This window comes from Panthera leo, chromosome A2 (assembly GCF_018350215.1).
Source record: "Panthera leo isolate Ple1 chromosome A2, P.leo_Ple1_pat1.1, whole genome shotgun sequence".
Classification (NCBI taxonomy): domain Eukaryota; kingdom Metazoa; phylum Chordata; class Mammalia; order Carnivora; family Felidae; genus Panthera; species Panthera leo.
The window spans coordinates 81,278,653-81,304,849 of NC_056680.1; the positions used below are offsets into that span (position 1 = coordinate 81,278,653).

The following is a 26,197-nucleotide window of genomic DNA, read 5'->3' on the forward strand; positions in this document are numbered from 1 at the left end:
GACCAGGACTGGAAGGCAAGCATGAAAATGTATGGTACATTCAGAAACCCACATGGCTAGATTGTAGGATATGTATATGAATGGTAAATTGGAGAGGGTAGCTGAGAGGTCGTGTGTGGAAGAAGATAGCTGCTACTGATTGTAAAGGCAATAAATCTATGATCAGGTTGTGAAAAAGGGGGGGGGGGTTGTCTACTATACTAATTAAGCTTTTTTTTTTTTTTAAGTTTATTTATTTATTTATTTTGAGAAAGAGCACGTGAGCAAGGGAAGGGCAGAGAGAGAGAAGGAGAGAGGGAGAATCCTGAGCAGCTCAACACTGTCAGCGCAGAGCCTGATGTGGGGCTCAAAACTGCAAAACATGAGATCATGACCTGAGCCGAAACTGGTCATGCCTGAGTCAGATGCTTAACCAACTGAGCCACCCAGACGCCCCTGATTAAACTCTTTTCTTAGGCAATGGGAAATCATTAGATATTTTTGAAGAGGAGATAGACATGAGGAGGTCAGGAGTTCAGAAAATGAAGAAGTAGTGGGGCACCTGGGTGTCTCAGTCAGTTAAGCGTCCAACTTCGGCTCAGGTCATGATCTCGCAGTCCATGGGTTCGAGCTCCGTGTCGGGCTCTGTGCTGACAGCTCAGAGCCTGGAGCCTGCTTCTGCTTCTGTGTCTCCCTCTCTCTCTGCCCCTAACCCACTCGCATTCTTTCTCTGTCTCTCTCAAAAATAAATAAACATTAAAAAAAATTTTTTTTAATAAAAAAAAAAGAAAATGAAGAAGTAGTAAGAGACTGTTAGAGTGTTCTTGGTAATAGATGATGGTGACTTACTTGCACCAGACCTGATAATGGGCCCGGAAGGGTTATAGGAGAGATGTGTTGGCAGCATGACAAAGTAGACTATATTTATTTACTCCTTCATGTTTACTGAATGGTTCCTATGTGCCACATATAAAAAACTAGTGGTGGTGGGAAAGGGAGAAGGCAAAAAAGTTTCTAGCGTTCCTTGTGTGCATAGGAGATTGAATAGATGGTAAAAGAGGAGTCAATTTGAGAAGGGAAAATGCATTTTATTTTTTTTTCTTGGAGGTACTTATTACAGGTTCACAGAAAAGCTTAATTTATGGTCCCATATTTTCTGTTGAGTGTCTTGAATTGAAAAGAAGAAGTGAAACTGGGTGTCTTCTCTGTACTTCCTTCTGTTAGGAATAACAGAAGTAAAAATGCAGCTGTTGTTAGTTTTATTAAAAAATAAAATACAACCGAGTAAATGTAAAGATCCATTTGGCTTTATTCAATAATTCATGAATTGGGCAGCATCCCGTTTAGCAAATAGAAAGGAGCTCCAAAAAGCTGAACAAAATGGAACACTTTTATAGGCAGAAGGAGTAGGGACAAGGAAAGAGCAGATTAATTCATCTTTCTTTGGGGGTCGGAAGGGGTCTGTTAGACAGACTACCTCACTAGTGCTGACCAGGAAATTCCAGATTCACTGGTTTAAGAAGACATTCCTGGGAAGAGTTGAAGCTGCAGTTAGGTTAGGTATTAAGTCTTGGTTTGCTGACATGGGGTTTAGCACAAGTGACTCTATTTGGAGTCTGTTGTCTTTTATTTATTTATTTTTTTTACATTTAACAACTCTATCTTAGAATAATTAAATTTTACTTTTCAGTTGTGTCAGTAACTTAAAAGATTACGTTTAGTACTTAAAACATAAATGTTGAAAAAAAGTAAGGGTAGAGTTTCTGAATAAAAATGAAGTAGGATCACAGACCTTTTCTTCACTAAAACCAAAAAAAGAAGGAAAAAGTGGGTGGGAAGAGGAGAGGGCAAAAATTGAAATAGAAGAGGACAAAAGAGGGGTATGTGTGAACTTATGCCAAATACTTAAAAAACTAGAGGCCAAGGAAAGAATGAGAAGCTAAAAGGTGTGTCAGATGAGGTTGGTAATTCCCGCTGCAAATCCCAGAAGCCAGACTAAGGAAGACAAGGCCTACAAAACAGTAAGCAAGCTCAATAATACTGCCCCTGGAGGCAGAGCTAAGAGGTGCGTAGGGAGCGAAAAGTCAAGGAAGAATCTTCATACTGATGCTGAGCCTCACAGAGTCAGGGAACATTGCCATTTTAATTACGCTTTGGTAAAGGACAAGAGCCAAAGCCCACGAAGGTGTAATAGCCTTCTGACTGGAGGGATAGATCCTCATACAAGATACCTAATGAAATTTCAGCATTCAGAAGTACCCCATTTCCTGCATCTTTGGGTTATAGAAAAATAGATGAAAAGCAGTATCCAGTTGTCAAATTGAAGACTCTGTGTGTGTGTGTGTGTGTGTGTGTGTGTGTGTGCATGCGTGTGTGTGTGTCTGTCTGTCTATGCCTGCATATGTCAGCACAGAAATAAAAATGATCCCAGCTATAGTGAGAACGGTGTTGAAGTTGTTAAGCAGAACCTATTGGATATCAGAATAAGTAGGAGCTTAGCACAGCCCTCCCCATGTTAAACACCATCAAGATTTAAAAAAAAAAAAAAAAAAAAAAAAAAAAAAAGGCATGGCAGCTCTACAGATATGCCACAGGAAATAAATAAAGGAAAGAAATGACCACGAAAAGACTCCTGGATAAGAATAGCGTGTATCCCTGACAGAGATTACAACAAATGGAAAAGAAACAATTACTCAGAAATATTCTGAAATAAAACCTGCATTTTCAGGTTGAACGACACTGAATTCCAGGGGGGAGAATTTATGAAATGATTAAAATTGACTGTACCTTAGAAATAACTAACTTTAAAAATGAGAGAATTATTTTGGCATCCTGGACAAAAAGAGAACATGACCTATAGAAGCAGGGACAAAAATTTAGCTGACTGCAGACTCCTCAATTGCAGTCAATAGCCAGAAGACACCAGAGCAGTGTTTACAAAGTTTTGTTGGAAAAGAAGAGTGAACCAAAAGTATGCCCAACAGTATCCATTAGATTTGGTTTGGCTGCTAATAACAGTGGCTGTTATAAGTCAGTCACATGATCTATATTGAAGTGATCTTTGAAAGGCACATCTTTCAATTAAGTATGCATTTGTTCACTTTTGACAAATGCATGTATCTGTATAATCCACCTCTGATTTTAAATATTGACAATGTGTTTATGGTTCCCAAATCCATATCTCTATCCTTCTTGGTCTCCTCCAGCTTCAGACCCATCTCTCCAACTACCTGTTTGACTTCTTTATTTTAACGTCTAGTCACTTTAACAGGTCTGAAATTTTTGTATTTATTCTCATAAACTTTTTTTTAGTGTGTGTCCATCTCAGAAAATGGTTCAAGGCAAAAATCTAGATTCTTCTTTCTAATCCCTTTCCCCAACCTGCTTCATCCTAGTCCGTTTCCAGGTCTTGTAGATTTTACCCATAAATAAAACTCAGAACTGCCCACTTAGTGCCATCTCTCCTGATTGCACCTGAGCCCAATATGTTGTTATCTTCTACATGGGATTAAGACTTTCTTAACTAGCATCTAACTAGCATCACTGCTTCCACTCTAGCTCTTCAGTCCAGTCTGTTCTCTATAGAGTTGTCAGAGTGGTCTTTGCAAAATAGAATATTACTGCATTCTCAAATCACTTCAGTGACTTCCTATCTTTGTAATAAAATTATTTGCTATGGTGCCTGGGATCCCATGACCCCTACCTCCCTTTAATACATCATCTTGAATCACTGTCACTTGTGTCACATTGGCTTCCTTTCTGTTCCTTAGAAATACCAAGCTCATTCCCACCTCAAGGTCTTTGTGTTTGCTCCTCCCTCTGCTCAGGGTGTCCTCCCTCAATTCTTCATATAGTTGGCTATTATCGTCCCTAAGATCTCAATTCACATGTCATCTCACTGGGATTTCTTGACCATTCTTTTCAAAAGTTTCCCACCCTGTCCCAATCATATTTCCCTGTTCATTTCTTTTATGGCACTTCTTCAACACCACGTTATCTTGTTTGTTCATTTTCTGTCTTTTCTCTTTGCAGTGTAAGTTTAATCAGGGCAGAGACCTTGTTTGGTGTTCACTTTTGTATCCTCAGTGCCTAGAATAGTACAGTATTAGTAGTAGGTATTCAGTAAATAAGTATTTTTATTAAATGATCAGATTAAATATCTCTAATGATTTTCAAATTGTATTCATAGCATTTTTGATGAGGTATAGTTAACTATTTTAATCTCTAAGTAAAATCATTTTTAAGATCTATTAAATCTTTAAACCATTTGAATATCATTTAGTGCATTATTATTTTGATAAAGAGTACCTGGGCCATTTATTTAGTGAATGTTTCTACTAGAGGCCAGTAATAACATATCTATATTTAAAAATTTTTTTTAATGTTTATTTATTTTTGAAGGAGAGATAGAGACAGAGTGTGAGCGGGGGAGGGGCAGAAGAGAGGGAGACACAGAATCCGAAGCAGCTCCAGGCTCTGAGCGGGCAGCACAGAGCCCAATGCGGGGCTGGAACTCACAAAGCACTACGAGATCATGACCTGAGCTGAAGTCAGACGCTTAACTGACTAAGACACCCAGGCACCCCAACATGTCTATATTTGAGTGGCGCCTGATTGCTTGATGGTAAAAATTTCTTGTCAGTAAATGAGGAGGTTAAGCCATTTAGACTGTATCTCATTGATTTTTTCTAAGTGGCACAACAGTCAAAAATATTAAGTACTTTAAAAAAAAAAAAAAGAAAAGCCCCCCAAATGCTCAAGAAATAGAGATGATGTGGGTATATGCTAAGGTTAAGAAACCCTGAAATTTACAATGTTGCATTAAGGGACATACAGGGTGGGTTGGTTGTACCCATCAGGAAGTTCCAAAGAGGTCTTTGTGGGTAGTATTAAAACTATCACTCTAGGGATTCTCTTGGATTTCACAGTAGCACAAAATGTTTTTGTAAATACAGATTTAGAGAGTTACATGCTTAAAATTTTCCTTCTTAGATTAGGTGTTATCTTCCAGCCTCAAATATACAGACTATGCACTGGTTCCATGCAGGGAAATAAGAATTACAAATATTCTTTTTAGGGGCACCTGGGTGGCTCAGTTGGTTAAGTATCGACTTCAGCTCAGGTCATGATCTCACGGTCCGTGAGTTCGAGCCCCACGTCAGGCTCTGTGCTGACAGCTCAGAGCCTGGATCCTGTTTCAGATTCTGTGTCGCCCTCTCTCTCTGACCTTCCCCCTGTTCATGCTGTCTCTGTCTCAAAAATAAATAAATGTTAAAAAAATTAAAAAAAAAAAACAAATATTCTTTTTATGAACTGGTAAAAGAGGAAATGTATAGCTCTTTTTATTAGACCTTATTTTCCATTTCATTTTTCTGTCCTAAGATTGAAAACAACTTTAAACATGTAGTGTGTGGTATTTATTCTTCACAACATTTCTTTGAAATCGTATCCTCATTCCAGATTTAAAATTTTGCAGGAAATTTTAACAATCTGTGGGTCCCATGATTAGAAAGTAGCTGCCTTGAAGCTGGTAGATTTCCTTCAGCCCATACCATGTTCCTTCTACCAGAGTTTCATTGTCTTCCCAACTTTGCTACCAGTGTAGCAAATTTTGACTTGAACTTTAGCATTCATTGCCTTTCTAAGGTCAGAACAGCTTCCTAGTTTCTGAAGCAAAAAAAAAAAAAAAAAAAGGCTTATTTTAGCTGTGGAGGAAGTCACTGAGTTATATTTAATTTTAGCATTTAAGAATGAAGTTAGACTAGAGTTGGCAGGTTTGACTTTAACTCCTTTACTTTATACTTTTTAAATCTACAAATATTTATATATTTGTTGATTGAGTGATATGTCAGTAAATAAGCCATATTTATTATACTTCACAATATTTTTATACCTCTTAGTGTTAGGAAAGAGTATGTTTCTGTATTTATGCACGTGTCACAGTAGTGCAGGAGTTTGATGGGTAGAATTTTCAATTGTGGTCCTTAAATGGACTCATCTGTGGGTGTGCTTTCATTAGCAGTTTTTAGATTTGGTTGGTAAACATTGTGTTTAATATATACAAAAAAGCTATTATGAGAATTCAGAGATAATGACAACATTGGACTGCTCTCAAAAAATTTATAGATGGGACGGGGCCACATATCAGCAAGTACACAGAGTATACACTAAGTATAATGGGAACACAGAACAGGATGAGAAATCTTTAGTGGAGAAATTTGGGAGAAACTTGTAGAGAAAGTGGAATTTAGGATGCCTTCTGGAAATCCCCCTTGTTTTGTAAAGAGAAGTGTTAATTTTGACACAGAGGTGGAAAAGTGTAGGAAAATATGGTATGGTTGAAACAAGATGTATGAAAACAGATGAACATAAGGGAAGCAAAAATAATATAAAAACAGAGAGGGCGACAAAACATAAGAGACTCTTTTTTAAGTTTATTTATTTATTTTGAGAGAGAGAGGAAGAATAAGCAGGGGAGAGCAGAGAGAGAGAGGATCCCAAGCAAGCTTCATACTGTCAGTTTGGAGCCCAACACGGGGCTCGATCCCTCAAGCGGTGAAATCATGACCTGAGCTGAAATCGAGAGTCTGACACTTAACCGACTGAGCCACCCAGGTGCCCCATGTAAAAGACTCTTAAATATGGAGAACAGACAGAGTTGCTGGAGGGGTTGTGGGTGAGAGGATGGGCTAAATGGGCAAGGGGCATTAAGGAGGACACTTGTGATGAGCACTGGGTGTTATATGTAGGGGATGAATCACTGGATTCTACTCCTGAAATCATTATTGCACTATATGCTAACCAACCTGGTTGTAAATAAATAAATGAGTGCATGAATAAAGGAATGAATGAATGAAATAGGGTGTATGAGAAGATGATAGCAGTAATGTTGGTAAGTTGGTTAGGGTGAGATTTTAAAAAGTCTAATTCTAAAGGGTAGAGGGTCTAGATAGGTTTGTAAAGGTAGTAGACAGTGATACAAGGTTGTTGAACAGACTAATAATGAAATCAGGGTCTGAGGAGATTTGCATAAACTGCCTTTTAAAAATAACCCATGTTCCATTTTGTCTAAAGGTTTTATTATGTTAAGTTCCATTTATGTAACACTGGTTTAACTAATGGTCGTGTTTTGGGGTGAGTTAGTAAAGGAATGCAGAGAAACTCCTGTACATTATTAGAATTGTTAGTTGTTTAGTCTTTATTGAGTTGTGGAATGTTTGGCTAGATGGCACTAGTGAGAAACTAAGGCCCAGAGAACTCAGTAACTAATTCAAAAGCACATCTCATTTAGCGTCAGAACTTGGATCTAGAACCCAATTCTCCTGATGCTTAGTCATTGCTTTTTCTCTGCTCTACTTCCTCTACGCCTATTTTAAAGTACTGGGTATTTAGAGACACAAAGGAAGAAAGATGCATCTGTTTTTTTCCTTTACAGTGTTTACATGTAATCAAATGACATGTGGCTATACTGCTTTTCATTTTTATTTAAATACCAGATTTGTTAGTACAGACCAGTCTGAAAGAGACATCAAGCTTCAGCACTTTTTGTCCAAGTGAACACTTGTAAGAAGCTTCATTTTAGAGTAAGTAGGATTCTAACTGATTGAAGAGGATGGTTGAGTGGAGAAAAGGAATGAGAATAACAGCACAGGCGAAGCATCAGGGGTGGGCATGAATGAGTTGTTTTGGAGCATGGTGAGAACCATGGTAAAGCAGAGAAGTTTGTTTCAGAATAATGAGAGAAGTTCCTTATAACATTTGTAGTGTTTGATAGACTGGGTTTGTTTTGTTTTTTTTGTTTTGTTTTGTTTTTTTAACATTTTTTTAATGTTTATTTTTGAGAGAGAGAAAGAGAGACAGAGTGTGAGCCAGAGGGGCACACAGAGGGGCAAAGAGAGAGAGAGGAAGACACAGAATCCAAAGCAGGCTCCAGGCTCTTAGCTGTCAGCACAGAGTCCAACACGGGGCTCAACTCTCCAACCATGAGATCATGACCTAAGCTGAAGTCAGACGCTTAACTGACTGTGCCACCCAGGCGCCCCTAGTCTTTGATAGATTGGGTTTTGTTCTAACATAGGGAATGGTTAAAAACCTCCCCCCCCCCTTTTTTAAGCTACAAAGAATACCCTTGGGCATTACTATATTTGTGATAGTGAGATTTTATAAAGGTGTACTCAACATACGATCTCTTTGTAGTCGTCCTTTTTCTCTACCCTGGGCTTTAGCATCATAAATGCATTTTGCGTTGTCCTTGACATAGTAAAGTATTTTCAGGTGTTTTGACAAGGTATAATGATTAAAGCAGTGTTAAGGAGAGAATTAGCTCAGAGTAACTGTCTATACTGATATTTAAATGTTATGTCTGCAGTTAGCTCTGTGGTTTATAATTGGATTATTTCTATATCTTAATACCCATCCTTCTCTGAGATCAGTTGATCAAAAAAGATTAAGATTCTCAATTCAAGGTACCCAGTAAGCTTTCTATGCCCCTCTTTTTGTCTGTAAATTAACTTTAGTGTCATAATGTAGCATTAAAAACAGCATGAACTATCAATATGATAGAGACTGTAAACCTGTGTTTCTGGACTGTTAGAATCATCTTAATTATTCATGAAATCGTTTGTTGACTTATTCTTGTTGTATGAAATTTGGGTGTCTCTGAGTGTACTTTTTCAGATGTCCAATTCAGAAATCTATCTCAGCATGCTGTAAAACCTGTTTTAAAAATAGGTATGAGCCACTTGTGTCACTGAAAGGCTGTTGACACAATGGAAAAACTATTAAATGAGTTTGCAGAACAAACCTTGCCATTACTGAGGAAAGGCTTGTTTAAAAAAAAAAAGTAGATTGACTTTTTATTTCTGTAGATCCAAAGAAATACAAATAAAATGTTTATAACATTTCATATACTTTGTGTCCTGTTATAAATGATTTTCAAAATTTATTTCTAAGTGTAGCTTGGTGTAAACCAAAGTATATTAAAAAATAATCTTTTAGATCATTTTATTTGAAGCAGGCAATGTTTTCCTCACTTTCATTGAAGCTTTTTTTAAAAAAGTTATTACTGTTTATATGTAACCACTTAAAGATTCCCCAAATGTATTAAATATCTCATACATTTAATAGATGGAGTGAATAAAAAATCCTTTCACATTTTGTATATGAAATGCATATTATTTGCACTCCTGGAGGATTAGGAGAGAGGATCTTTTATCTTGGTAGATAACCTGGAATTTTTGTCAATAAAGATTAGGTAAAGAGAAAGGAGGTGAAAGTGAAATGTTGAGATTCTCATAGTTTTTGTACCATTTTTTCTGCTTTTGCATTTGGCAAAGGTGAAGGGCAGGAGAGGGGAGAATGAATGGAAAAAACTTCTAGGATGAAATGTGTTGAAGCTAATGAACTACTCTCAGAGATGTCTAGGAAAAAAAATGGGAGATTTTATTTATTTTATTTTATTTTATTTTATTTTATTTTATTTTATTTTATTTTATTTTATTTTATTTTTTAGTGTTTATTCATTTTTGAGAGAGAGAGAGAGAGAGAGAGAGAGAGAGGATGAGAGCATGAGTGGGGGAGGGGCAGAAAGCGAGGGAGACGCAGAATCCTAAGCAGGCTCCAGACTCTGAGCTGTCAGCACAGAGCCCAATGTGGGGCTCAAACCCACAAACTCTGAGATCATGACCTGAGCCTAAGTTGGACGCTTTAACTGACTGAGCCACCTAGGCACCCTGATTTTATTTTTTTTAATTTTTTTAATTTTAGTTTTTTTAATTAGGGAAAGAGAGAGTGAGAGAGAGAGAGAACGAATGGGGAAAAGGGGCAGAGGGAGAGAGAGAATCCCAAGCAGGCTCCATGCCCAGCACAGAGCCCGACTCAAGGCTAGATCCCATAACCCTGGGATCAATCATGACCTGAGGCTAAATCAAGAGTCAGACAATCAAATGACTGAGCCACCTAGACGCCCCCAAAATGAGAGATTTTAAATCAGTAGTAAGGGAAAGCTTCCCCAAAAACCCTGGTAAGAAAAATGGAAGTAGCCATACCTGACTAACTTCAATGGCGGTGAACTTTGAAATCTCTAAATACTCCCATGTGCATGTAGTTGGAAATTGACATTGTGATTTTATGATAGTCTGGTAGCTATTTTTATTTTAAATGTCAACAAAAACTGATTACAGGTATTCCTTCTCTAAACCTTTTGCCATGTTTAAAAAAGGAAATATAAACACTTCCCAGTTCTTGGCTTGCAGGATTTTTAAATATAAAATTAATAATAAAAATAATCATAATTAACATCTGTTCTACGTACTGGACTCTGGTAGGCATTTTATGTATATCATCTTATCAGTCACAAAACCCTCCAAGGGATGAACAGATAGTCATTCCTATTGTACTAGTGAAAGAAACAGGTTAGAGAGATTAAGTTGCTTTTTCAATATTACATACCAGATAGTGGAAGACAGTATTTGAATCCAGGTCTTTAGACTCTATGCTCCTCCGTTTGTCCGGAATTTCAAAACATAGTTTGGTTGAATTTGGTCAGTTAAAGATGGAATTATTATTATCATAGGAAAGGTAATAAAACAATCTGGTTTATAACACTGTCAAAAATACACACATCAAGTAAATTCTGCCTTAAATTTTATTTAGAGACTGATCATCTGAACATTTGAACTTGTGGATAGTAATTTTCTTTATATTTGAATCCTCATATGCTTCCAAGAATGATTTGTAAACCTGGTATTTTGTTTACTCTGGGCAGACTCTGTAGCAGTAGCATCTCTAAAGTTGCAGACCTGCATGTGCTCACTAGGGTACTTTACTCCCAGGATTTCCCTGACATCCTCTGTAGCCTTAGATGATCTTGGTTTGTAATGAGTTCTGGGGCAAGTGTTTGTGTTTGAACCTGTTTAGGCTCATCCTTAACACCATACCCTCCATGCCAGCCTGGTCTTATGACTAAAGAAGTATTCCAGAGTTAACTGGAATCAGCCTGGAATTAATTCTCTCCAGGGCTAAGGAACCATTAAGTTTTGAATCCAGAACTCTTTTAGACAAACACACACAATATGCTTATGAAATGGTCTGTGGTAAATTTCTGAAGATTAGCAGACTGATATCTGGGAAGTGTTTAATATTAATTATTCCTCTGTAACTAACCCTGATATCAATTTAGTATTTAACATAAATTAGTTAAGTTTCTCCAGTTATTTGATTTTAGTTCGAAGTTCTGTTTACTGAGTACCAGGGAGCATTAAATATGATTATAAACTTTGGCATCTTTATCAAGCCATCCTTTAGCAACAGTAATTGGCACTAGTTCCTAGATAGGAACTGTAGCAAAACTGATCTGTTACTGAGTGAATGAATGGATTTCTACTTTTAAATGAAGAAGTTCCAGTATAACCTGGGAAATTCTGAAATTTATTTAAAAGGCTTATTTAAAAAAATCCATCTTGTTAGAAAATTCAAGTGTTACATTCTCTTAGAAAGATCCTTTTATTATGGCAACTGATTTTTGTTTACTTAAGAGAACCTGTTGCTAAAATAGTAATGAGGAAGGGTGTAATACAAGTATAGTCATACACCCCTTGCTCTGCAAGTAACCAGAGTGCTATATTCGCGTGTTGTTTAGTCTCATTTTGGACGTTGGAAATAAAGTCGTCTGTGTGTTTTTCTCTCTTGCACAGCCTAAAATGACGAATGTGTGATTTCAGTGGAATAAATGGCGTCCAAAGTCACAGATGCTATAGTCTGGTATCAAAAGAAGGTAAGTTGATCGTCAAAGCTTTCAACCTTTTAAATATTTTTATTCTAAAAATGCATGCTTTTTCTTAAGGTGCTATGGGTTTATGTCAAATATTACCTGAAATAATGACATATAGATTTCAGGATCTTTTGAGTGGAATGGGAGCATTTTGGTTTTTCTTGTGCTAATTTTATTTCTAAAGAAATTAGAAAGATGATGCTTCACAGTGTTTTTCTCCACTGTTTACTCCACATTATTAAAGTAGCTAGATTAATTATTTTCAGTTATAATATAAGCCAGATTTCCAGGACTTTGAATATAATTAGCATTTTATAAAAGCATTAAATTTTTCTTGCATTAACTTCTTTTAAAGCTAGGTTAGCAGAAGTCTTGTAATTTTATAACTTTTTATATCTAGAAAATATAGTCTTAATCTGTTTCTTGTAAGTTCAACTCAACAGTTGAATCTTTTCAATAAAATAAAATAAACCTTTGAGGTCTGTGTTTTTCAAACCAAAATAGTAAAATGTTTATTTTGATGTTTTAGGATTAATTGTCCTAACTACTAAACTAGCTGTGTCCTCTATATATTTCAAAATAAGCTTTCAATGTAATATTTTTATGAAGTGCAAGAGAATAAATGTCTTTTTTGAAAATAAAGTGTTTTTTCCTGAAGAGTGTTGTTTAGACTCTTTAAAATGTATGTTGTTATATGTAGTATTTTAGATTTTTAGTGTATATAGTGAGTTATGTTTGTTTTCATAGTTTAAAACATTTTTGATGCCTTATTCTTCAAGTCCCTATTAACAAAATATAATTATATATTTAAAGCTTTTCTCATATGGGGTAAAATCAGACAATTTGTAAGTTTACTTGAATTGAAATGGTAATTAGAGTGCTTTCAAGATTAAGCAAACCTGAGAATACAGTCTGTCTTTGGATGTGTTTCTCTTCTGTGTAGAACATGCCACAGATATACAGGATCACGTTTCATATAAGGTACTGAATTGGAAGTATTGACATTGATCATACTATTAATTCTGTCTTTTGTAGTTCTGTATTCATGTCATCTTTACCTTTAAACTTCCATTCAACTTAAAACTGAATAATGAAACTAAAACAAAATTATTTTTTATTTTTTTTTATTTCCTACATAAATCCTTGAAAGCTTTTCTGTTAATGCCTACTTATTATGAGAGTTAGTAATGTTTACTAAGCATTTTATCTATCTGGTTTTTTATGTTAAACATTTCAAACTTCACTGAAGATCATTTGTAGAACATGCTAGATTTACTGTCCTTTCTTGGTAACGGAGGGTTTGAAATATTACACTCGCATTCAGTTAGCTCACTAATACCCTTCTTATCTGCGGGTCATTTACCTAGCAGCTTTAGATATGTGCAACCAAAAAATTCTCCAGAGCAACCATAACAGATGTCACAAATTATATCTAGCAAATGTAATCACACACTTTATGTTACTGAGTCACCAGAACCATTAACCAGATTTTATTTGCTCTATTTTTAAATTTTGCTTTTAAATTTAATTGTCTTGAAGAAATACATGTGACTACTTTGAAAAATTAATGTTTCTGGGCTAATTGGGAAAAAAAAAAATAGCCACCAGTACTACCTTTCCCTGTCCTTACCCAACTTCTGAGCTTTGCTCCCCAGAGGCAATGATTTTACATTCTTTATAGCTGAAACCAAAGTTCTACTACTCCTCATCACTGGTAGGGAGTTAGGAAGGATGGGTTACAAATGTGGGGTGTGAAGTTTTGGTTTTCTTAATTACTTTTGGGAGAATGCTGATATTTGTGGGTTAGAAATCACAGATACTAAATGTCATGCAATACTCTAAACAAGGGTTGGCAGACTTTTTCTGTAAAGGGCCATATAGTAAATATTTTAGGCTTTGAGAGTCATACGTATCTGTGACAGCTATTCAGTTCTGCTGTTCTATGGTACAAAAGCAGCCATAGACAGTACATAAATGAATGAATGAATGAGTATGGCTGTTTTCCAATAAAAATTAATTTACAAAAACAGGCAGTGGGTTAGATTTGGTCCACAGGCCTTAGTTTGCTTATCTGTACTGTAACATAGCCCAATACAACAAATAATTGTCCTATTCAAAATGCATTAGTGCCCTATTAAATTACACTGCTTTTTTTTCTAATGGTATTTGTGTTTTAAACTTGGCCCTTTCTTGATTATTTCATTATAGATGTTACTTGTTGATTTCTGACTGTATGATAAAGATTTAGCTTTTTTATGAGTCCCTCTTCAACCAGTATTCCTTACCCGAATCCTCCCAATGACTACAAATTTTGGTGAAATCACTATGCAGAGCTTCTGTTTGTGTATGTGTTGTTTAGAGCTATGTCATGCCATATACTCTGATATTTTCTGTCTGTGCAACTTTTTCCTCCTTTTGCTTAATTTTCCTAATTCTCCAAAGTCTCTGATAGAACTATAAAACTCCTTTTGTTGTAGTCAGTCATATTCAAATATTCTAGTAGTTCTTTGCCTCCCCCCACAAATCCCCCTTTGGGAATGACCTCCTAGAATTCTCTGTCCTTCTCTTCCATTCTGGGGGGATTGTTCTCATGTCACACCTCTCATCTGCCCTCTTGGTGTTTTGTTTTGTTTTGTTTTGTTTTGTTTTGTTTTGTTTTAAATATGAAATTTATTGTCAAATTGGTTTCCGTACAACACCCAGTGCTCATCCCAGCAGGTGCCCTCCTCACTACCCATCATCCACCCTCCCCTTCCTCCCACCCCCCATCAACCCTCAGTTTGTTCTCAGTTTTTAAGAGTCTCTTATGTTTTGGCTCCCTCCCTCTCTAACCTCTTTTTTTTTTTTTCCTTCACCCCTCCCCATGAGATTCTGTTAAGTTTCTCAGGATCCCCATAAGAGTGAAAGCATATGGTATCTGTCTTTCTCTGTATGACTTATTTCACTTAGCATAACACTCTCGAGTTCTATCCACATTGCTACAAAAGGCCATATTTCATTCTTTCTCATTGCCACGTAGTATTCCATTGTGTATATAAACCACAATTGCTTTATCCATTCATCAGTTGAAGGACATTTAGGCTCTTTCCATAATTTGGCTGTTGTTGAGAGTGCTGCTATAAACATTGGGGTACAAGTGCCCCTATGCATCAGTACTTCTGTATCCCTTGGGTAAATTCCTAGCAGTGCTATTGCTGGGTCATAGGGTAGATCTATTTTTAATTTTTTGAGGAACCTCCACAGTTTTCCAGAGCGGCTGCACCAGTTTGCATTCCCACCAACAGTGCGAGAGGGTTCCCATTTCTCCACATCCTCGCCAGCATCTAGAGTCTCCTGATTTGTTCATTTTAGCCACTCTGACTGGTGTGATATCTGAGTGTGGTTTTGATTTGTATTTCCCTGATGAGGAGCGATGTTGAGCATCTTTTCATGTGTCTGTTGACCATCCAGATGTCTTCTTTAGAGAAGTGTCTATTCATGTTTTCTGCCCATTTCTTCACTGGATTATTTGTTTTTCGGGTGTGGAGTTTGGTGAGGTCTTTATAGGTTTTGGATACTAGCCCTTTGTCTGATATGTCATTTGCAAATATCTTTTCCCATTCCGTTGGTTGCCTTTTAGTTTTGTTGATTGTTTCCTTTGCAGTGCAGAAGCTTTTTATCTTCATGAGGTCCCAGTAGTTCATATTTGCTTTTAATTCTCTTGCCTTTGGGGATGTATCAAGTAAGAAATTGCTGCGGCTGAGGTCAGACAGGTTTTTTCCTGCTTTCTCTTCTAGGGTTTTGATGGTTTCCTGTCTCACATTCAGGTCCTTTATCCATTTTGAGTTTTCTTTTACCATCCGCCTGAGAGTTCCCTTCACTCCTCTTAGGTCATACAGATTTGTTTTTTTCTTAAATACGTATTTATTTAAAAAGTCCTTTTACAGGTGTTTAAGTTTCAGTGAAAAGAAGGCTTGACTGCTGTTGCTGATATGATACTTGCTGATTATATGACCATGGGCAAATAACTTCATTTGAGTTTCGCTTACCACTCACTACATTAACTTGATAATCATTCTCAGCTGCTTTTCAATCATCCCTTTGAAATTGTGATGAACTTTCCAAATTCTCAGGATCTTATTGCCAGAAAAGTGTATATAATATAGAAACACAATAAAATTTTCGCATCTGATTTGAACCCTCTAAGTCTTCAATTAGATAATTTTTAGAACATTAGTATTTTAACATTCTTTAATTTTTGTGACCTATCATTCAGTGGTATTCAGCTTATAGTAGGAAGTATTGCTATAAATAAAACCAAGAAATGTTCAGGGGCACCTGGGTAACTCAGTTGGTTAAGTGTCTGACTTCAGCTCAGGTCATGATCTCGCCGTCCATGAGTTTGAGCCCTGCCTGTTGGGCTCTGTGCTGACAGCTCAGAGCCTGGAGCCTGCTTTGGTTTCTGTGTCTCCCTCTCTCTCTGCCCCTCCCCCACTTGCGTGCGTGCGTGTGTTTGTGTGTGTGTGTGTGTGTGCACGTGCGCTCTCTCTCTCTCAAAAATAAATAAACATTAAAAAAAGTTTCTTTTAAAAAAAGAAATGTTCAGCTTCATTTTCTTGAACATATGTATGTTTAGTTGTAGCTCACTTTAGTATCACCTTTTCCACTTAAAAATGGTGACATCTTTATATTTTTGTTTTGAGTACTGAGCACTAGCTAACCCCAAAGACCATGACTTGATCTGTGGACTGTTGTGAACATGAACTCTAATATCAGATGTGAAATTTCGAGGAGAAAATAAAAACAAAAGTTTTAAAGTATTAAATCTAATTAGATGATGTCAGGGTACCTTTAAATAAATTATTCTCTGCATGATTTATTTTGAAATTTTTAAAAGTTCTTTTAACATCTTATTTTAAACTTCATTTGGTACTATTGTAGCCATCCATAGTCATGAATAATTTGAAAGTCCCTATTGAAAAAAATAATCTTCAGTCACTAATTCAGAAGAAAAATTAATGCCTCAAGAATGGTGATTGGAGAAACCAGAATAGATTTCCATTAGTATTAGGCTGTTAAATTGAAGTACTGAGCCTCAGACAAATGGGTTTATTACTTTTTCTCTTCTAAGTTTTTTTTCCCTGAACCATATTCTCATATGTACCATTAAATATTTAATGTAATTTTACTTACTTATTTTTTAAAATGTATTTATTTTTGAGGGAGAGAGAGAGTGAGTGCGAGCACGTACACATGTAAGCTGGGGAGGGGCAGAGAGAGAAGGAGAGAGAATCCCAAGCAGGCTCTGTGCTGTTATAGCACAGATGAGGGTCTTGAACTCAGGAGATAAGGGATCATGACCTGAACCAAAATCAAGAGGTTGAGCCACCCAGGCTCCCCCAAACCTTTTATTTTTAACTAGAGGTGATGAAAAAGACCCTGTTGCTTCTTTCAAGGCACTAGAAGGATTGAAAGTCTGCAGCAGGCAGAAGACAATGAGACAGCACCAGAGCAGGTCAGAAATAGGGAAAAAAAGAGACAACCACAGGCCAGCATAGCGCTCTAGTCCCTGGATTCACTTCACCCCAAGATTAACTTCACTCCAAACTTGGAGTTGTTTACCCATGTCAGCCAATAACCCCTCCCCCCCTTTTTGCTGATGCTAGTGTGAATTGGATTTTTACTTGCAAAACAGAAAGTTCTGACTAATGCAAAGGCAATATATATACATTTTATTGAGGTGTAACATACTCAGAAAACCACACAGATTTTAAGTGTTCAGCTTCATGAATTTTTACAAACTGAACACCTGTTTGTGTTTAGGACTGTTTGTGTCTTGTTTATGAAACAACTCAGATCAAGAAACAGAATGTTAACCAGCTCTACAAAACTTTCATCCCTCCCTCTCAGTCACAACCTGCCCTTGTTGAGGGTGACCACTGTGCAAAGCTGTGTATCTTAATGGGTAACAAGAACATAGATTTTGGGATTAGAAAGCTGAGATTTGAATCCTTGTTCTTGAAAGCCAGTATGATTTTGGACAGGTTGCTTAATTGTCTCTGAATTTCACTTTCTTCATGTACATAAATACCATTTTTTGTATTTATTTTAGGAGTAACTGATGATATATGTAAAATGTTAAGCAAAGTGCTCCACACAGGGTAAACCTTCAATAAATGAGAATTATTTCTATTATTATTACTTCATATTCACCATACTTATCAGATGAATTGTTCCCCAAACTTATCAGAGTGCTTTATTTCATGGATTCTAAAAATTCTCATGAGGCTAAAAAAAGATTCTTACTTGTAAATGAGAAATGTAAAATGTCAGGCTTCTAATATTCAATGTTAAAACAGTGGGTATTTGTTGACGTTTGTTGTCTAACCCTCATACCATAAAATCATGATTAAGTGTAACTTATAAACTTCAACTGTCCTTGCTTCAGTCACTGATCATGTTTTCCACTTCTTCCTTTTTAATATCACTTACTTGCCAAAAATAAGACTTGTCCTACCAGAAATAGATTGGTTAGTTTAGTTGCTCAAATATTTGCCTTTTCACTTAAGGTTTTTCTCCCCGTTTTAGTCATGAAATCCTTGATTTTCCACCTTTATCCATTTCCAGTTCGGGTATTTATAGCATAAATAATTTGAGTTTTAGTTTTAGTTATAAGGAAGAAAGAAACTATGCTGTGCAGTAGTCATGATAGTTTGACTTTAGAGATCATCTGGTTTCTGTTAAACTTTTTGCTTTATAGGTAAGAAACCTGATGCCTGTAGATCTAATAACTTGATCATAGTCATGAATTAGTTATAAAACCAAAACTCAGGTCTACTGACTTTCAGGTCACTCATCCTTCTGTACTAACGTAGCTTTGAAAAACAGACTGAAGAAACTTTTACTATAAAATTTTCTTGTTTAATTTGAGAGTTTATTTTTAGATGACTTCTAATGCGAAAGTGAGGAGATACACATTTTTTTTAAAAAGATGGTTAGTATTATACATATATATCTGTTGATTTAACAACAGTAATGATAGTGATGATGATGGTGGTGGTGGTGATGTGATAGCACTGCTTCACATTTAAAAGCATTTATTTTTCAGAGTGCTTCTGTTTCTGTTTTCATGGTTTCATTTATTGTGATAATGAAGTGGATTAACTCAGTGGTTATTATATCAAGATACTGTAAGAAGTTTTATAAGTTTCCTGGGGCTTTTGTAACAAAGGACCACAAACTGGGTTGCTTAAAACAACAGAAGTTATTTTTTTTCACAGTTCAGGAGGCCGGAAGTCCAAAATCAAAGTGTCAGCAGGGTTGGTTCCCTCTGTAGGGAGGCTTGAGGGAGAAATTGTCCCATGGGCCTCTTCTAGCTTTTTTTTTTTTTTTAAGTTTATTTATTTTGAGAGAGAGCACACAAATGGGGGAGGGACAGAGAGAAAGAGGGAGAGAGAATCCTAAGCAGGCTCCACACTGTCAGTGCAGAGCCCGATGTAGGGCTCAAACTCATGAACCATGAGATCGTGACCTGGGCCAAAGTTGGCTGGTTAACTGGCTGAGCCACCCAGGTGTCCCTCTTCTAGCTTCTAATGAACACAATCCTTAGTTTTCTGATGCATCATTCCAATCTCTCCCTCCATCTTCATGTTGTCTTCTTGACTCTTCTTATAAGGACACCAGTCAATGGATTTAGATCTGCTCTAAATTCAGAATGATTTCATCTTGAGATCCTTAATCAATTACACCTGCAAAGACCCTATTTTGAAGTGAGGTAACATTCCAAAGTTCTGGGAAGACATGTGGTTTTTTTCCCCACTACAGAAGTATGTCTAAAGCATATGATTGGTTTGAGTGGATTCAGTGTGGAGATGTGTAGCTTTATTTATGTCCTTTTGTGTAGCTGTGTCCTAGACCACCAGTATTGTACTGAGTAGAAGAAGATCAGGATCCTCACTATTTTCTTTATATTCTTAAAAGTTAAGATTGTGATCACTTAGCTCCTCCCATATGAAATGTTAAGGAAGAAGTTTCTATAGAATTCAACACAATTTTCTGTTTCCAGTTCTTAATAATACATAGATATTTGTGTTCTTTATTTAATCTAATTATATGAGGTTTATTGTCTTAATTATCATAGATAATAATAACATTCTTTCCCTTTAAAACTGCATGTAAGTTAAACCACAGTGTATATTTTTCAATGTTCTAATCTTTAAGGGTCATCAGATCTACTTTTTGATAAATTTTGACTGTTTCTTAAAATGCCAATTGTTTATATTAGAACCAAACAATTTTATATATAAAAGTAAATATTTAAATGTGTTTAAAATATTAATCTGTTGTTTCAGATATAAAACTGTGTCAGTTGAGTTAAAGTATGGAGTTTTATTTATTTCTTATTTCAAAGCTTATTTCTTTTGAAAGAGAGAGCATGCACACATGTACATGGGAGCAGGGAAGGGCAGAAAGTGAGGGGAGGAGAGAGAGGGAGAATCCCAAGCAGGCTCCTCACTGTCAGCTCAGAGCCCTACATGGGGCTCAATCTTGTGAGATCATGACCTGAGCTGAAATCAAGAGTAGGACACTTAACCAACAGAGCCACACCAGGTGCCCCCAAACTATGAAGTTTTAAAAATTTAAACTCTTATTGAATTAAATGTATGAGAACATTTTTTTTTCTATTTTTTTCTATATTTGCTACAGACTTTTGAACAATTATCAATCTCTTTGATGCTTCAGGAACTTGTATTTGGGGCTAATTATGTACAACACTAGTTTCTTAACTTTACTGAGTTTTAGTTTCTTTGTCTATAATACTGAGATGAGAATCCTTAAAGATTGCTATGATGATTAAATGAGATAATATGTAAACACCAGGTACAGTGTTGGTGTATAGTAGGTATTCAGTAAATATTGCTAAATACCAGTTCCTGTGCCTTATGTTCTCTTTCACTAAATATGGAGTGTTGTTAATAATATATTTGGTTAATTAAAGGTTTTGGTTAGTAGTTCTTGTAAACTGAACATTTTTGTATCTATTAAAATAGAAAAACATTAAAAGAAGTGGTCAATCTTTTGTGTGTTTTTGTATTCTGCACTTGCATTTAATTGCTGTCTCCTTTATCCTTTGCTGTAATTTCTAGCACAAATAGTTTTTTTCTCAGCATATGTCATTATTTATCTGAGATCATTTTCTTCTTTTTTGGCAAGAGGTGTTTGGGGAATAAACAAAACAAATGATACATTAAAAAGTGGATAGATAGATTGGGGCACCTGGGTGGCTTAGTCAGTTGAGCATCTGACTCTTGATTTCAGCTCAGGTCGTGATCCCAGGATCTTGGGATCTAGCCCTGAGTTGGGCTTCTTGCTGAGCATGGAGCCTACTTAGGACTGACTCTCTCTCTCTCTCTTTCTTCCTCCCTCCCTCTACCCCTTTCCCCTACTTGTATTTTCTCTCTCTCTCTAAAAAAAATAAAGTGGATAGATTAAATAAATAGAAGGATAGATACAGTTTCTTACATTTAATGCCACCTAACTTTACATGGTATTTGCAGGCACATACTACACTGCTGGGTGAACTTTCTGGGTACCTTTTTTTAAATGACCAAACTTTGTTTTATTTTTGACTCTTTATAAAAAGTTTTTTTTTTTTTATTTTCTTTTTTCTTTTTTAAATTTTACATCCAAATTAGCATATAGTGCAACAATGATTTCAGGAATTGATTCCTTAGTGCCCCTTACCCATTTAGCCCATCCCCCTCCCACAGCCCCTCCAGTAACCTCCAGTTTGTTCTCCATATTTATGAGTCTCTTCTGTTTTGTCCCCCTCCCTGTTTTTATATTATTTTTGTTTCCCTTCCCTTATGTTCATCTGTTTTGTCTCTTAACGTCCTTGTATGAGTGAAGTCATATGATTTTTGTCTTTCTGTGACTGACTAATTTCAATTAGCATAATACCCTTCAGTTCCATCCGCGTAGTTACAAATGGCAAGATTTCATTCTTTTTGATTGCCGAGTAATACTCCATTGTGTGTGTGTGTGTGTGTGTGTGTGTGTGTGTGTGTGTGTGTATACATACACACCACATCTTCTTTATCCATTCATCCATCGATGGACATTTGGGCTGTTTCCATACTTTGGCTATTGTTGATAGTGCTGCTATAAACATGGGGGTGCATGTGTCCATTCGAAACAGCACACCTGTATCCCATGGGTAAATGCCTAGTAGTGCAATTGCTGGATCATATAGTAGTTCTATTTTTAGTTTTTTGAGGAACTTCCATACTGTTTTCCAGAGTGGCTGCACTAGCTTGCATTCCCAACAAAAAGTTCTTTAACTTCAACTGCAAATTGAATAGAAATAGCCATTTCTAATATTTTTCTGAGCAGTGGTTGTTTTCGTCTATTAATTTCAGCTTTGATCTAGAATGCATTGTAATTTATCTCTCTTCCTTTCCTGTGAATTTTTACTTCTATAAACTTCTCTCCATTTGTTGTTTAATCAGTTAGTGGAACTGAAGGTAAATTAATTACATTGCTCTGAAGCAAAACCTGATGGAAGGCTCAAGGGAATTTCTCCTTGGGTAAAAAGTCAAGTATTCCAGTGAACTGATTTTGCAGACAGATCTCTAAGGTTCAGAAATCTCCAGTTTGCTTGCTTGCTTCTTGCCTGCTTGCTTGCTTTCTCTCTTTCTCTTCTCTCTCTTCTCTTTCTTTTCTCTCTCTTTCTTCCTTCTTTTCCTTTCCTTCCTTCCTTCCTTCCTTCCTTCCTTCCTTCCTTCCTTCCTTCGTTCTTTCCTTCATGTGTGTTTGCCTGAGGCTATCCCTGAGGTTGCCGTGTGCTAGAATCTAACTTCTTACTAAGGAATCAGGAAGTAGAGATGGGAAGGACCTTAAAATTAACCATTCTAATATTTTTATTTTACAGATGAGGAAACTGAGACACTGAGAGATAAGGGAACAAGGTTTTGTTTTGTTTTTTAAATCTAGTCTAGAGATCTTGTCAGCTGTACCATGACTTACAGAATTTCACTTTTTGAACAAGCAGAACCTGTACTTAGTTGAGATAGCAGCTTCACCTCCCATGGGTAAAGAAAATGGAAAAAATCGGAGGAAAAAAAAAAAAAGAAAGAAACCTTTCACTATTCCCTAGCAATATCCTTCTGGGCTACCCAGTAATGTTTACAGACTCCAAGGGGACCTATATTCAGTACTCCTGAGTATAGAAGTACTGGTTTCACAAAAACACTTTCAGTAGAAAATTCTTTATCTATTTTTAAAGTTTTTGCAACATCTTTTTAAACTGTGAAGACATGAACACCTAAATGGTTAGTATTTATGTTTGTCCTCTTTAGAAACTGAGTGTTTGGAAATAGAAGGTTTTGTTTTTGTTTTGCAAATACATTGATGTGTCAGAAATAGGAATTTCTACATAGTACATAACCTCTTTGAAATGCTGTGGTTCTCTTACTTATTTGCTTATGAATTTTTTTTTCTTTTGGATAAATGTAATAGTTATTCCATTAAAAGGAAACATCTATGTGCCTACAGCAGTTGCCAGTAACAGTGCCTAATAATTAAAGTAGTTGTTTACACAGGTATGAGGAGATTCAAGAAACAGTATTATTTGACTAGAGTTGAAATTTTTAATGAATAAAGCTTCTTATGCCTCTTGGGAGTTGGGAAGAAAATTATTTTATGGCATACTGGAAAACTAGTTTCTAACCATTTTCATTTTCTGATGAATAGATTTAAAATAGAAATGTTAGCCAAGGATAGAATGTTTGCCAGTTATATTCCAAATATCTTGGAGTTTATCTTTAACCATGGTAACAGACATAGTGGTGAAATAAGTTGGTAGGTTGCCGTTGGCTGCCTAAAATTAGGCAAATGTACCAGCTTTGAAAAGGCCTGAGAGTGTCTAAAACACTGGTGTTAACCTGCTGAATGTTTATAGTTGCACGATGAATAACATTTATAAATGCTGTTTAACAGAGTAACTTAGAAGCTAAATTGCTCTTTGCCATATGGCCCCTAGAGTTTATTCAAATGAAAGCTGTTAATTCAATACCAGGGACTGATTCACAAGAAGGAAATGCTGAAGAAGCTATGAAACTTAAAAATTTCTCATTCTAGTTTTTGCCTAAAATTAATATCCTTATTAGGATATGTTATATTCACTTAAAGTGGAATCTTGTTTTAGTTTGCTTTCTGTTTTTAAGTCTTCCCCCACCCAGCCCCATGAGGGAATTAGAAGTACAGATAAAGAGTTCTGGTTTACCTTGTTTATGGAGAAATGGGTTGGTATGTGGCTCTAACCAGGTAAAAGACAGTATGTAAAGAGAAAGTCAGGTGGCCTTATTAAAATTTAAGTCTTTTCAAACATTAGGGAACAAGAAGATGAGATCTTATTTTTCCAATCTCAAAATTGTAGACAGCAGGATATATTTTAATTACCGCTTTATGGACACTGTAACACTTTGCTGTGTGGTTTATTTTTATTTACTGGTAGAAAACAAAGGAAAATTGCTAGGTGAAGCCTTATTACATTGACTTCAATTAGGGAAGATTCAGTACATTTAGTTTTACTAGTACAGTTTGACTTTTAACACTAAAGACTTTTATGACCAAGACTATCTCTGTCTCTCTGTCTCTCCAAAAAAATAATGTCATGGTAGAATTTGCATCTGTCTACCTTTAAATAACATTTATGATGGACCTACTATGTATAAGGCACTGAGCACTTATCTTAATACAACTCTGCATCATGGAGGAACCAAAATGCAAATAACTATTATACTTTATGGTAAATGCTACAGTGGAATTGTCTTTAAAGCATTATGGTAAGTCACATAAATTTCCATCTAAGTTTGTTTTTCCAGTCACCATTCTGTCACTACTTTTATCTCCCAGATATTTTTCAGATTTCCTATGATCTCCCTTCCTTCATTGTTTTCTTCATTCTTATTTTCAGTCAAATATTTTCTCTTCACAACCCACCAGGGTGACTTGTCTTAAATAAAAATTTGACCTTGTCATTTACCTACTGAATAACACTCTTCCAAGATTTCCTCTTACGTGTGGTATAATCTTCTTCCCGAGGCCTTTAAGGAATTTTTTTAACATCCAGTTTCAGTTGGCTTTCTAGCCCCATCCAGCCTTCAGCTTTTATTCATTAACTCCATCCATCAACTCCATTCATTAACACCAAATACAACTTTTTGAAGTCTCTCCATGCTGCTTTTCACCTTACTGCTTGGGATGCCCACATCTGCTTTTTTTTTAAATTTTTTTTTTTTTCCAACATTTTTTATTTATTTTTGGGACAGAGAGAGACAGAGCATGAACGGGGGAGGGGCAGAGAGAGAGGGAGACACAGAATCGGAAACAGGCTCCAGGCTCCGAGCCATCAGCCCAGAGCCTGACGCGGGGCTCGAACTCAGACCGCGAGATCGTGACCTGGCTGAAGTCGGACGCTTAACCGACTGCGCCACCCAGGCGCCCCCATCTGCTTTTTTTTTAAATCTCACTTAAATTGGTCCTTAAAACTCAAAGCTAGTATCTTCTTCAAGGACATCTTTCCTAACCCCATGGGGACTGGATTAGGTGTCCCAAGCTACTTCTCCTATACAAAGGTTATGTGTGCTGTTTTCATGGCAGTAGTATTTTTTATTTCTTGATTCTTCTTCTTTTTTACAAGTATACCAAGTAACATGGTAGTTACATACCATCCTTCAAAAGTCAGCACTGTTGTTTGTCTTTAAATATCATTGTGAACTCTTGGTTTAAAGATACTTTACATGCTTCAAACTGTTGCAGTTATTCATGCTTAGATTGTTCTGTTTTGCCATTGGGAGCTTCTTTAGATGGCTTCTGAGTGTCTAGTCGTATTTGACTGTGTTCCTTTGAAGAAGCAAATTTGAAATGGGAGCGATCCTTTCTGCATAGGGACAAGGAAAACTACAGAGAGATCTTGATCCTTTTTTAATCATCCTAGATATAAACATGTTGAGATGGTGGTATAGTTATAGACTGAATTACTTCTGCTCCATCTAAGAGCAATTACAGGGAAATTTTTCTATAAATTCAATTTTTCTTTTATCTCTGTGTTACAGTGGTATTTGTGTATTCTAGCATTTATCACAGCTTGACTTGCATTATAATTAATTCCCCCCCTGCTAATCTGTAAGGGTAGGAATCATTATGTTTGTATCTACATCATTTATTCCAGTGCTTTACCTTATAGTTGGTACTTGGTAAATGTCTGCTGCTTTGAGAACAGTGCTCTCAGGAGACAATACTTACCTTAAACTTTTATTTAGTTCATGTAGTTCTTCGTTATATTGAGTGCTTAGGATGTGCCATGCACCAAGTTAGACACTAATTCAAGTAACTTATTTAATGGTAATGTGTGAAATTCTGTCTGTATGCTGAATATCTATTACATTAAGTGCTAAACATAATGCT

The 26,197-nt window shown here is 36.2% G+C and overlaps 1 protein-coding gene across 3 annotated transcripts in view; it reads left to right on the forward strand.

Moving 5' to 3' along the window:
• The window catches only part of PHTF2 (putative homeodomain transcription factor 2), a 126,457-nt gene that overhangs the window by 20,402 nt on the left and 79,858 nt on the right, over positions 1 to 26,197 (forward strand). For all 3 annotated transcript variants that reach the window (XM_042916397.1, XM_042916414.1, XM_042916406.1), the window contains exon 2: positions 11,673 to 11,752. In XM_042916397.1, the coding sequence (XP_042772331.1) occupies positions 11,708 to 11,752 (45 nt within the window). In that variant the 5' untranslated portion in view covers positions 11,673 to 11,707. The remainder of the gene's footprint in view (positions 1 to 11,672; positions 11,753 to 26,197) is intronic.